The 13191-nt window shown below is 44.7% G+C and overlaps 1 protein-coding gene across 1 annotated transcript; it reads left to right on the forward strand.

Moving 5' to 3' along the window:
- The first annotated feature begins 6650 nt into the window (after nt 1–6650).
- On the forward strand, nt 6651–9954 carry LOC103174868 (spexin prohormone 2-like). The gene is made up of 5 exons (XM_007887453.2): nt 6651–6928; nt 7710–7787; nt 7919–7976; nt 8461–8535; nt 9833–9954. The coding sequence occupies exons 1-5, from the start codon at nt 6926–6928 to the stop codon at nt 9916–9918; spliced, it is 300 nt and encodes a 99-aa protein (XP_007885644.1). The 5' UTR covers nt 6651–6925; the 3' UTR covers nt 9919–9954.
- The last annotated feature ends 3237 nt before the right edge of the window (nt 9955–13191 follow it).

Genomic DNA, 13191 nt, shown 5'->3' on the forward strand with positions numbered 1-13191 from the left:
ATCAGTTTTATATGATTGATCCAGACCTTCCGGGGGAAACTCCTTTCTCTTTACAAATCACGCGATCTTTAATATCCGACTGAACAGGTATACAGGTAGATCTGGGCTTAACATTTCACCCAAAGGAAGGGACCCCCAACAATGCCAAGCACCCCCAACCCTGCATTGGGGTGTCAGCCTGAGCTGTGAGCACAAAGTTTCTGCGTGGGGAGGTGGGGTGGGGGAACCCACAATCTTCTCTCTCTCTCCCCATAATCCTCGCATTTGATATAATGCCTTATCACATCTTTGAGACGTCTGAAAGCACTTCACAGAATAGACTGTAAAGTGAATTGACTGTATATTTTGTGGGCGAAACGTGGCAGCCAATTGCGCACAGCAATGTCTCACAAACAGTCATGGATTGAGTGACCAATTTATTATTATTATTTTTTCAAGGGATTATTACCGCCGGAAATGAATGACCTCCCCCATTAGCACAGTCCTATCAGAGCAGGCTGACAGGATGGGGGATGACAGCAGGGGAGAGAGTTTCTGGGCTCGGTCTCCTCCCTTGTTGTTTACCAGTGTAGGTCTGCGGCTCAGCCTTTCTGCAACGCAACACTGAACTACACACATCACGCTCAGTACCTCCCTCCTCTCCTTTCCCCTGACAAACCAACCCACCCCATGAGGAACACACAGGTGTTTATAATAATCATAGTAATCCTCACTTCTGATAGAGGGCCTTATCTTGTCGTTGAGTCACCTCAAAGCGCTTCACAGAATATACTAAAAGTGATTGACTATTTTGTGGGCGAAACGTGGCAGCCAATTGCATACAGTTTATAAAAAGGGCTTTACCCCACCAGAGGCCTTGTGAGGAAACACCTCGCCTGCCCCAGCACCGGCTTTCCGATCTTACTCAATTTATTTTGTTCAGCCGGGGTGTCTGACACGTGTAGAAATCCATCACCAAGCTTAACATACCCGAACCAAATTGAGAATTCCATGCACCCCACTTACACATGGATATCCCAGAGCAAGGTTGTTGGAGTCCAGAGATAGATTGTCCCTGGAGGGACACACCCTGCTTATCTAATTCCGGAGAGTATTAGGTGCAGGTTGGCAAGAGCCAAGGCTTGGGGAACCCCAGAGCAATGTTGGAGTAACTGCTGGAGACTAACCAGCTAAAACTGCACAGCTTGCCATTGAGAGCACTGTCTGGCAAGCTTTCCCGCTGCTTGTCCACCAAATTGGTAGGTTTGAGCTGTAGGGTTAAACAGGAGATGAGTGGGAAGAGTAGCTGAGCTCAGTGACAGTTGGCCTCAGTGCCCGGGTTTAGGGTTCTAAAATCAACCAGGAAGTTTTAAATGACATTAATAATATTTCCTATTTATAGAGTGAGTTCTGTTGATATCAACGGTTACTAGTTCTCAACAATCATAAGAGCTACAGTCAAGTCAACTCAGCTCTTTTCTCAGAAACACTTCTCCTCAATACTCTGTACTGGCTTGGTGTTATTCTAGCCTCTGGCTCAGAAGTTATTGGCCCCACGTCAGGACCTTGAGCTCACGGTCTAGGCTGACACTCCAGTGCAGAGCTGGGGGAGCTCTGCACTGTTAGAGGTGCCGTCCTTCAGCTGAAACATTGAACCATCTGCCTGTTGCTAGGACGGGTACCGAGACTATTTGGAAGATAAGGGAGTTTCTCCCGGTTTCCTGGACGATAATCATCCCAAATTCATAAAAACATTTACCGATCGACTGGTCAGTGAGTCAACTGCTTGCTTGTATCAGTAACAACCATTGCTCTGGACAGGATTAGGAGGAAGCAAACTGTCTGATCTTCAACACAGTCACTCAGCACAGAGCGGGGCTGAGATCAGTCACTCAACATATCACAACAACAACAACAACAACAATAAAATTATATTTGTATAGCACCTTTCACGTCGGGAGGACGTCCCAAGGCGCTGTCATGCTCACACTGTATCCAAAACTTGTGCGCGTACACACTTATGCTCACCACACCTTTGCATACACGTACACTTGCACACCAGCACGTACACGTAATCTCGCATACGTGTGTGTACACACACTCGCTCACAACCTTGCATTCGTAAAGACATCCTTGCAAACTGTATGTTTGTACACACACCCTCGCACAGTTGTACATACACACATCCAAACCTTTACGGTCACTCTCCGACTTGATCACTTTGACGGTGGGCACTGATAGTAGCGTCGTGCTCTCTTGGGCCAGAGGCCGATTACACAGATAAACCGTGTGGAGCTCACGTTCCACTCACCTTCTAGCTCGTGTTCTGACCCCGTTCAGTGACGCAGTCTGCCCCAGTCAGGCAGGAAGCCAGAGGCGTGATTATCTGCGCCACCTCATCAATGACTATTTATAGTGCGGAGTTCAGAGGCAACAATCTGAGTCTTGTTAATACTCGGGTAATGAACAGGAAACAGAACACAACCTTTCAGTCAATTAAATACAAAACAGGAAACTGCCTGGAGAAAATAAATTACATTTCAAAACTTTTATTGTTTATTTTGAATTATTAAACTTCTTCAAAATACTGGGTGAAGGCAAATGACCAAGAATCCACGTCTGGTTACTTCTGCCTTTCGAGGGATAACCTGGGTAACCTGGGATGTGTTCATGAAAACTTCACTGAACAGTGTGGTCAGTCCAGAAACTATTAGCTGGTTATCAATTTAACTCAGATTTTATGTGTTGAATTAGTGGTATTCACTAACTAGCGCATATCTAACTGGCATTCCACGAATCAACAACAACTTGCATTTATATAGCACCCTTCATGCCTGAGGTCATCTCGGAGCACTAAAACCAGTACTCTAATACCACTCCACTAACCAGCTCTACTACCACTCCATTAACTAGCTGAGATAGGTCAGCACAATTCCTCTCGGAGCTAGTTTAAATTTCTGCCAAAATGTAATAATAATAATCCTTGCATTTGATATGCGCCTTATCATGTCAGAAGGATGTCTCAAAGCGCTTAGAACATAAGAATTAGGAGCAGGAGTAGGCCATTCGGCCCCTCGAGCCTGCCCCGCCATTCGATAAGATGTATTGCAGGATATATTGCGAAAATGGAGTGACTGTATTTGTACACAAACATGGGCTTTGGTCCTATGGGGTGTAGGGTCACAGAGGTTGGTGTGGGAGAGGATACAGGCTGCAGAATTCTAGATGATCTGCAGCCTATGGAGGGAAGAGTTGAGGAGGCCAACAGCAAGGAGTTTGCATAGTCAAGCCTCGATGTAAGGAATGCATGTATGAAGGTTTCGGTGGCCTGTGGTGTGAGGCAGTGATGGAGCCGGGCGATGTTGCGGAGGTGGGGGAAGGCAGAGCGGGTCATGGCACAGATGTGGGGTAGAAAGGATAGTTGCGGGTCAAACAAGACCCCAAGGTTCCAGACTGGCTTAGCAAAGTGGAGTGTGCAACCATGGATGGTGATGCTGTCAGCGCCTGGGGTGAGGAGGCATTGACGGGAGCCAATCAGGAGAGCCTCGGTCTTGTTGATGTTCAACTGAAGAAAATTAGCTCTCATCCAGACATTCTGTCAGCAAAGCAGTGTCCTGGAGTCAAGGGTGGAGGCAGAGAGGTAGAGTTGGGTGTCATCCGCATACGTGTGGAAATTGACCCAATGTCTGCAGATGATGTCACCAAGAGAGAGCATATAGACGTTGAAGAGGAGGCAGAGCCCTGAGGAACGCCGCACGAGACAGTGTGGGGGCTAGAGGAGAAACCGTTTTTGGAGATGAAGTGGAGGCGGTGTGAGAGGTAGGATCTGAACGTCAAGGACAGATCCATAAAGGTTGAGGTGAGAGGAGAGGCGGTGGATGAGGATATAGAGTGGTCGATTGTGTTGAAGGCAGCAGAGAGGTAAAGGAGGACGAGGAGGCAGAAGGAGCCCTGGTCGCAGATGGACAGAATATCAGGCTGTTTCTGTGCTGTGGGCAGCATGGAAACCCGATTGGAAGGGTTCGTGAAGGGAGTGGCAGAAGAAGAAGGAGCAAAGCTGGGAAGCAACAACTTGTTCCAGGACCTTGGAGAGGAAGGGGAGGTTGGAGATGGGGCGGTAGTTTGAGAACCTTTTGACCCAGAGAAACAAGAATTACTGCCTGAGCCAGGCTGGGATTTGTGCAGTGCCCTCTTCCTCTCTGTGGCCCAGTCAATGAGAACATGTACTGCTTACTTTGGTTCACATTAATGTCAGAAGCCCTCGAGATTAGAAGGTTGAGGAGTGATCTAATTGAGGTGTTTAAAATGATAAAAGAATTCGATGGTGTAGCTACAGAGAAACTATTTCCTCTGGTGGGGAATCCAAAACAAGGGAACATTATCTTAAAATTAGAGCTAAACCACTTAGGAGTGAAGTCAGCAAGCACTGTTTCACACACAGGGTTGTGGAAATCTGGATCTATATCCTCCAAAAGCCTGTGGATGCTGGATCCATCCAGATTTTTGGAGGTCGTTAAAATTTTTGTTAGGTCTGGGTATCAAGGGATATGGAGCAAAGGCGGGGAATTGGAGTTGAGGTACAGAGCAGCCATGATCTAATAGAAAGGCAGAACAGGATCGAGGGGCGGAATGGCCTATTCTTGTTCCAATGCTCGTGTGCTTTTTGTTCAGCTTCAACACTGAGCGGAAAAGTCCCAGAGAGTGTAAGTGTGTGAAGGAGTTGGTACCTTCAATTCTTCCCACCCAAGTGCAGGTATGAAATGGTGACCACCTCCTCTGTATTAGTAGGAAATCTCACATGTGGCTCCTGCAACCTACTCTCTATGCAAAGGAGCTTGCTGACTGGAATCAGCCCACACTCCACAGTCAACACCGTACACAAGCAATCCTCTGCCTGAGAGAAACAGCACTCGGTGTGAAGTGTGACCTCCAGAGCAGAGAGAGTCACAGTCAGAGAGAGAGAGAGAGAGACTGTGAGAGAGTGACAGTCAGAGAGAGGGGCAGAAAGAGTGAGAGATATCGACAGAGAGATCTGGCAAGCTTTCCCGTGGCTTGTCCAGCTAGGACCACCCTACTTATTAGGGCTTTGGATTGCAAGGTTAACAGGAGCAAATGCAAAACGTCAAATGCAAAGTTTATTATTATTATCAACGTGCCAGTTATGGTCAGCCTCTTACACACAGTGCTCAAATGGTTAAACTACAGCTCAGGGGAGACAGGAAGGAATCTGTGGGCAGACTGTCTGGTGAGAATACTTTCTCTTTCCACTGTAGAAAATTCCGAGCTAGAAATAAAATTTTACAAATCTCTGAGGAAATACACTTGTTCACAGTGTATTGTGCTCATAAGATGTCAGCTATTAGTAGTGGGGTTTCAGTCACCCAGAGCCAACATCCACATTCCCAGGTCAGCGCCAGCACGGGCAAGAGACAGAGTAAAGCTCCCTCTACACTGTCTGTCGATCCCCAAATGGGGCGAAAGCCTAGGCAAGCTTGCTTATTCCACATGCCTCTGTTTACCCAGCAGTGAGTAGGAACCCGGTTGTTAGTCGATTGGTGTCTCATTTTCTAGAGGTAATAATCCCTTAGAAAAAAATCTGGTCACTTAAACCAAGACTGTTTGTGGGACATTGCTGTGCACAATTCGCTGCTGCGTTTTGCCCACAAAACGTCCAGTCACTTAACTTTACAATATATTCTGTGAAGCTTTTTGAGACATCTCAATGACGTGATAAGGGGCTACACCAAATGCAAAGATAATTAATATTCTTTGTGTTTTTATGTTTGTCAGCACACAAAGCAGAACAGCACAATGAGTTGGTTATCTGTGTGCTCTGGGTAGCCAACTCATTAGTGCTTTTCTGTCCTGTTCAATAAACGTTACACATTTATCCCCGAAGCACTTGAAAATAGCCGCAATTGAACTTTACTCAATAAGGAATATTCAATTGGTGTTAAAATGTAACTTGATTTGTGAATTAAACTGCTTTGAACCCTCATGCTGAAATTCACTACATCAACAAATGTTGTCAGGCTCACACACAGTGTGTTGTGGACACTAGGTGTCTCATCCAACTAAAGGCCTTTTTCATACACTGAATGTGATCGAAAGCTGATTTTAAATCCAGAATTCAATCTACAACCTATAAGTACAATCTCCACAGTCTGTTAATTCTAACTCCAAGATATAATCGATATTTATACAGTATAGTCAAATCTGTAGACGTACGGATATATATTTATCTGGATAATCAAATCTATTGATCGATCTAATCAATATAGTTAACCCAGGGGATGGATTCACCTTTACAATCTAATATATATGTTATATATTATGTATATACTGCAGTTATATTGCTGTGTTCACTCCACATCATCACTGACCGGATTAATTACCTATAGATGAAGGCTTTAATCGATCCCTTATCTATCATTGCTCTGTGAATCTCCCTGAAGGGTCAGCTTGTATCTAATGTACCTGAACGTGATGTACCGAGTTTTCAATCTGATCAACCTGCGTCTTTGAGCCAGAAAACAGCACCACAAATAACAAGTTCGTGGGCTTCTGGTCTCTAAACTTTTTTTTTTGACTCACACGTAACCCTGGTAAATCGAGTTAGTTGTTACTTTACACGAAAACTGCCTGAAGTGTTACTTTCCGGTGTGGTGAAAGATGACGTTAATGGGTGAGGATGGAATGGTTTAAAGGCAGACAGGGATTTGCCCAGTGCTCAGTTGGTGTGAAGGGCAGGCAATGAGCTTCTCTTCATCCCCACACTAAAGCCAGCGATAGACCAAATTTTCAGTGCAGTTTCCTTTTTTACAGGTAATGGAAACCACAAAGTGAGACACTAACAGGACATCACTGGTGCTTGAATGAGAAGAAGCTTCACCACACACAGCACAGCGGACATAGCTCAAGAGGAAGAGAAGAATCTGATAAAGCCATGGTAAAGAAAACATTTTGTTTTACATTGCTTTATACTGTTTATAGTGTGTATGTAGTTACGTCACAAAGACATTTTAAAAATTGCAGTGAGGGCAAAAAGCAGAAGGCTAGATCCGAAAAACTGATTGTCCATCGCCTTGGGACGTTCTCCCGACGTGAAAGGCGCTATACAAGTGTAATTTTGCTGTTGTTTGTTGTAGATTGACTTTCAAGAGGCGCTAAAATATACTAAGTGACAAAGTCCACTTGTTTACTAAAATGGAAAGAATAATAATCCTGGAGTTGGACATAGCGTCTTTCACAGGAGGACATCCCAATACCGCTTCATAGGATTTACTGTGAAATGCAGTGCTGTACGATTGTGGGCAAACAGGGTGACCCAATTGCATACGCACAGCAGCGTCCCACAAACAGCCATGGATTGAGTGAGCAATTTTATTTTTTGGCGGACACCAGGAGAGAGAAACTCTCTTCCCTTTTCGAATAGCGCTCCAGAATTGGTCGCTTTCTTCCTGGCTGTTTGTGATACATTGCTGTGTACTCCAAAGTAACTTACATGTTGGCTTCAGGCATTTATGTGACTGAAATAGCCCCTTAACTCTTAACAACCCACAACTTTCTGATTCAGAGGCGAGAGCCCTACCTACCACTGCGCCAAGCCGAATGAATCAATAGTGGGAACTGTGTTTTTACCAGAGGGGCAGAAAGATTTCCAATCTTTTGTAACAAATACTCATGACAAACCGCACTGACCGTCTCAATTCTGTTCCCATTCTGTGTAGAAAGTGTTGGCTGCAGTGATGTGTACTTGTGTTGTGGTGGTAACTTTTCTTGTGGTCGAGTCGTGCTGCACTGAAAAGGTACGGTTCTGATACCAACTGTTCAGACTTGACTTTATCAACAATTCCTGTGAAAGCTCCTAATTGTTATTCATATCTTTCTTATCTATTATTTCCTCTCCGACTCATCGATTATTTCCCCTCCGACTCAGAATAAAGCAAACCCAAGAAACTGGGGCCCACAGTCCATGCTGTATCTAAAAGGAAAGTGTAAGTAACATGTTATATTAATAGTTACAGTCTGTAACCTATGTCCCCCCCCACTTACAAGTCAATATACTGTACTTGCTCATCAGACGTTAGTCTGTAGTGTGAAACTCACTTACTTTAAATTGTCTTATGGAAGTTAAACGGATACAAATATGAACTCTGCTCTGTCAGACTGGCAGTGCTGGTTTGTGGAGCTCCAATGGTTTCTCCTCTTGTTTTTCTCCGTCGCTAACCTGCGCTGGAACTGACCTGGGAGTGTGGACAGACAGTGTAGAGGGAGCTTTATTCAGCTTCTGACCCGTCTGTAGCTAACTGAAGCTGATACTGAAACTCCAGCACTAGAACAGTGTGCCATTCACACCACTAACATGTTAAATTGTCAACAAGTTTTTTTTATGGGGACTGGGAACAGCCAGCCAGTGAAGTGACTGTGCAGAATAACTGGTTGTCAGAGCTCAGTGATGTGATATTCTTATTCCTTCAGATGGGAAGAGAGTTGTTGGGGACGATGGATATTACAACACCTTAGACATGAACATTTGGAATCTTCTCCTCAGAGGTAAAGTGTGTCTTCTCAGTTTACCGAACCATTCTAGTCCATCTTTTAATTTAGAGATCAGTCTACGCTGAGAATCCAGTGTAGTGCAGGGGGGAGCACTGCATTGTCAGAAGTGTCATCTTTTGGATGAAACATTAATCTGAGGTTCTATCTGCCGGTTTGGTTTCAAAGATACTAGAATGTGATTGGAAAAAAGAAGGGAGTTTCTTCCTGGTCAGCAGTGCACCTGATTAATTGATCATTTGCTTCATGGCTGCTTGTGAGATATTTATAGTGCGCAAATTGACTGCTACAATCACAACAACTTAGCGCCCCTCACGTAGGGTAGTGTCCCAGAGTGCTTGACAGTGACGGAGCATAGGCACAGTCGAATAGGAAGGTCTTCAGGCAGGACCTGAAAATGCAAAGGAAGGGGCAAAGTGGAGGGATAGAGGAAGGGTGTTCCACGGTTTGGGGGCGTAGTGGCATTGAAATACACGGTCACTACACCTGCTACCAAATCCTTGTGAAATAGTTTGAGATGTTTTGACGGTATATGTCCAGAAATCCCATTCAGGGTAGCTAGCGCCTTTGACAATGCCCGATTATAATGGAATTCTCACAGTGACCAACATCGCCAAAGGCGTTAGCACGTAAGTCCAAAAGATGCATTGTCAAACCATGGATTTGTTTGGTTTCATCAAGAAGTGAAGCATTCAATTACCAAAGCCACAAACTGGTCTGGGGATTGCATATTGCTGGGTTTTGGCTGATGAGATCTTTGTAATATCACCCCTCCCAGGCTCGGAGACCAGGCAGTGCTGTACGATGTATGTCACTCAATAAATGAACCTCATGAACTCTGTGTCCACAAGGCATAGTGGGACAGAATGGTGACTGGACAGAGAACCATGTCAGGATAATGAACCTACAATAATCCTATTGTGTCAAAACACCTCAAAATGCTCCACAGGGAATTAGTCTCAAGTGTAGTGACTGTTTTTTTTACAGCAAATACAGCAGCCACTTTGCGATGTTTCACACATAGCCAGGAAGTGGTTGAGGAATATTGGTCAGGACACCAGGAGAAATCTCTTTTTGAGTCATGTCACGGATCTTTAACATAAAGCTAAAATACCAGTTGACTGGACGGTCTAGTGATGAGCAAAACGGACGTTAAAAATCCCACAGCACTGATGGAAAGAAGGGTGTTTATCCCACGGTCCTGGCCATAATGCTCCAGATGGTTTGATCATTGATCCTCATGGTCTGTGGTTCGGTGGCTGAAGCTGTCCTCTTCTCTCTCCTCTCCTCACAGATTACAAAAAGGCAAGATCATCCTGGTTCTCGGATCACTGGAAACAAAGAACCGATGGAAATCGGGAGGTTGCAGCCGCGAAATAGCCAAGTCACTGTTCGAGCTCCACAGCGTTCAAAATGAATCCCAATCAGACATTCTTGTTCTCATGTCTGTTTAAGAACGAGTGTGTTTGTGGGTTGGGGGGGGAAGAGGGGGCGGGGTGGGGGGGGGGGGCAGTGATGGTGACATGCACACATACTGTCTTTGTTTGTCCACTAAGTAATTCCATCAAAAATTCATTTTATGTGGTGCATTTAATGGAGGGTGTTATAATGAGCCAGATTATAGATAATACATGTAACAAGAGCTTTCACAATGAGCCAGAGAACAGAGACTGTTATAACTGAGTGTGACAACAGTGTGAAGCCACAATGAGAATGAACTCGCTCTGCTAGTCTCTGCCATCTGTGAGTGTGTGTGTGTGTGTCTGTGTATCTATGTGTGGGGGTATGTATCTGTGTGTGTGTATCCGTGTGTCTCTCCATCCCCCGTATAGAGATCTTAAAACATCCTTTTAAAACGATCAGAGTCAGCAATCCACAACTGTTTGTGGGATACCGCTGTGCGCAATTGACTGCCGCGATTCGTCCACAAAACACACAGTCACTACACTTTACACTATATTCTGTGAAGTGCTTTGAGACGTCTCAACGACGTGATATGGCGCTATATCAAATGGAAGGATTATTATTATTATCTCTACATCTATGTGGCTGATAAAGCTGAACACTGGTTACCTTCGGAATGTATAGGCCAATGTCAGTCTCAAATAATAATAATAATCCTTGCATTTGATATAGCGCCTTATCACATCTTCGCAACGTTTCAAAGCGCTTCACAGGATATACTGTAAAGTGTATCGACTGTGTATTTTGGGGCGAAGTGTGTAATTGTAAATTGTTCACCTTCCTTCTTCTCAGTTTGAATCTGTGTCTCTTTGTTGAAGACACTTGTCAGTTCTACACTCATTAACCTGGAGAACTGAACTCCTTTGCTGCCCACAGGGAGCTGAGAGTTCTTGTCCTCTCAGACACTGAAGGAGCTACAGGCTTTGCAGCCGATCCCTGTTGTTTTCTTTGTGGCCATGGCTCAAGAGGGATTTTTATTATCATTTCCACTGAATTTATATTTCATAAACAGAAACATTTACTCACGAGTTTGCGGCTTCAGCAGAAAGGGATTGAGAGACACGGCTGGTGGGGGTGGGGGAGCCAAATGTGTGTAGCTGGATGTGTCCTGCTATCCCACAGTATCCGTGTTACAAACAAAAGATTATATTTATATAGAGCCTTTCACATTGGAAGGACGTCCCAAGGCGCTGGACAGTTAAGCACCCGAGCTGCGGGTTGGAATCAAGAGGGTTAGAGGGTAGGCGGAGTGGGGGTGGGAGTGTGGCCAAAGCCACGGTCAAATACTAAGGAAATTGTGTGGGAGAGGAGTTCCTGGCGGTCTGCGTGATTGGGACATGTGCCCGATTACTGGCAGGATTTGAGGACCCTTTACAGACTCCACAAATGTTTGTGAGGCCCAATGTGATCAGACTTTCCCAGAGATCGGCATAAAGTGTGTTAGGCGTTCTTTTAGGTCAGCCGGGTGTCTGACACGTGCAGAAACCCATCACCATGCTTAAGAGTATCCAAACCGAGAATTCCATGCATCCCACCTACACACAGAAATAGGTGGTGACCACACACGTGGGCACTAGGAATATTCATGTGGGCTGCGACACATTTAGATTTAGTGATTTGAGTGAGAATCTGTGTGAATGTATGTAATACACCTCTGTAATAAATCACCATATAAACAGCAATACCTGAGTGGAGCTTCAATAACACAATAAATAATCGGGAAAGATTTCTCGTTGCATTTGTTTCTGCTTTTCACTCCTCCCCGCCACTGCCGAGGCAGACTCATGCCAGGAGATGGCTCCACAGGCACCTTTTCCAGACGGTAATGCTTCATTGACGAGTTTGCACAGTGAGAGGGTTACAGCCCATTGGATTTGGAACTCAAGAACATCACAGTGGTTGGCATATATGTCCCAAGTTGTCCCGTACAGCTACATGCTGAAGGCAGATGTCTGTCAATCCAAATGACCTTCAGAGCCACCTTTGTTTGGTAACTTTTTAAAGAGGTTTTGACAGTGAAACCCAGAATTTCAAGGCCAATGGACCTTTAGAAGTTAATGGGATTTTGAGCTCAGATTCTAGACTGACACATTACTGCAGTCCTGGGGAGACACTGCATTGTCTAAGGTGCTGCCCTTTGGAAATGTTAAACCGAGGTCCTGTCTGACTGTTCAGGTGGACTTAAATATCCTGCAGGACTATCAATAATAATACTAATCCTTGCACTTGATGTACCTGTAGCACCTTATCATATCAATGAGTCACCTCAATGAGGTTCACAGAATAGTGGATTCACTGTGTATTTTATGGGCGAATCGCGGCAGCCAATTGCGCAAAGCAATGTCCCCAAACAGTTTTTTTTAAAAGGGATTATTACCACCAGAAAGGGATGATTACCACCAGAAAGACTAACAACTGAGTTCCTACTTACTGCTAGGTAAACAGAGGTGTGTGGCGCAAGGAAACTTGCCTAAGATTTTGCCATGCCCAGAACTCGAACCCTTGCCCTCTCGCTTAAAAGGCAACCACGCTAACCCTTACACTTCGGGACTTTAATAGAAAACAGAATGCAGTTTCTCCCAATATACTGCCTGCTTGTGGGACACTTCTGTGTGTAAATTGACTACAGTGTTTGCTTCCAAATACACAGTCGCTACACTTAAAAATAATTACAATGAAGTGCTTTGAGACGTTTCGATTGGATAAGGCGCAATATCAAATGCAAGGATCATAATTAAATACCACATTCGCCCCTTCCCTCCTTCGAGGTCTGTCTGAAGACTTTCCTCTTAGAGCACACCTTTGGCCACCTGTATTGAGAGTGATTGTGACAGACAGTTATGACTGAATATGATACTGAACTTGGGGATAAAGACACATTCTGTAAATTTAATATTGACGTTAATCTAACGTATGCCAGACATAACTCCTTAATGAATCATTCCCATGTTTCCTAATTTCTCAGAAAAACAACAACTTGCATTAAAATAACGTCCTTTCCGTGGGGCAGTGTCTCAGAATCCCTCCTCCAAGAATCAGAAATATCTACTTGCCATGGGCTGCTGTGACCAGACTATAACAAGAGGTGGCTTGCTGGCCTATAGGGACCAGCATGTAAAAGGACATGAGGCAAAATACTGCAGATGCTGGAAATCTGAAATAAAAACAGAAGTCGCTGGGAACACTCAG

Source organism: Callorhinchus milii, unplaced genomic scaffold (assembly GCF_018977255.1).
Source record: "Callorhinchus milii isolate IMCB2004 unplaced genomic scaffold, IMCB_Cmil_1.0 Scaffold17, whole genome shotgun sequence".
In the NCBI taxonomy this organism is placed as follows: domain Eukaryota; kingdom Metazoa; phylum Chordata; class Chondrichthyes; order Chimaeriformes; family Callorhinchidae; genus Callorhinchus; species Callorhinchus milii.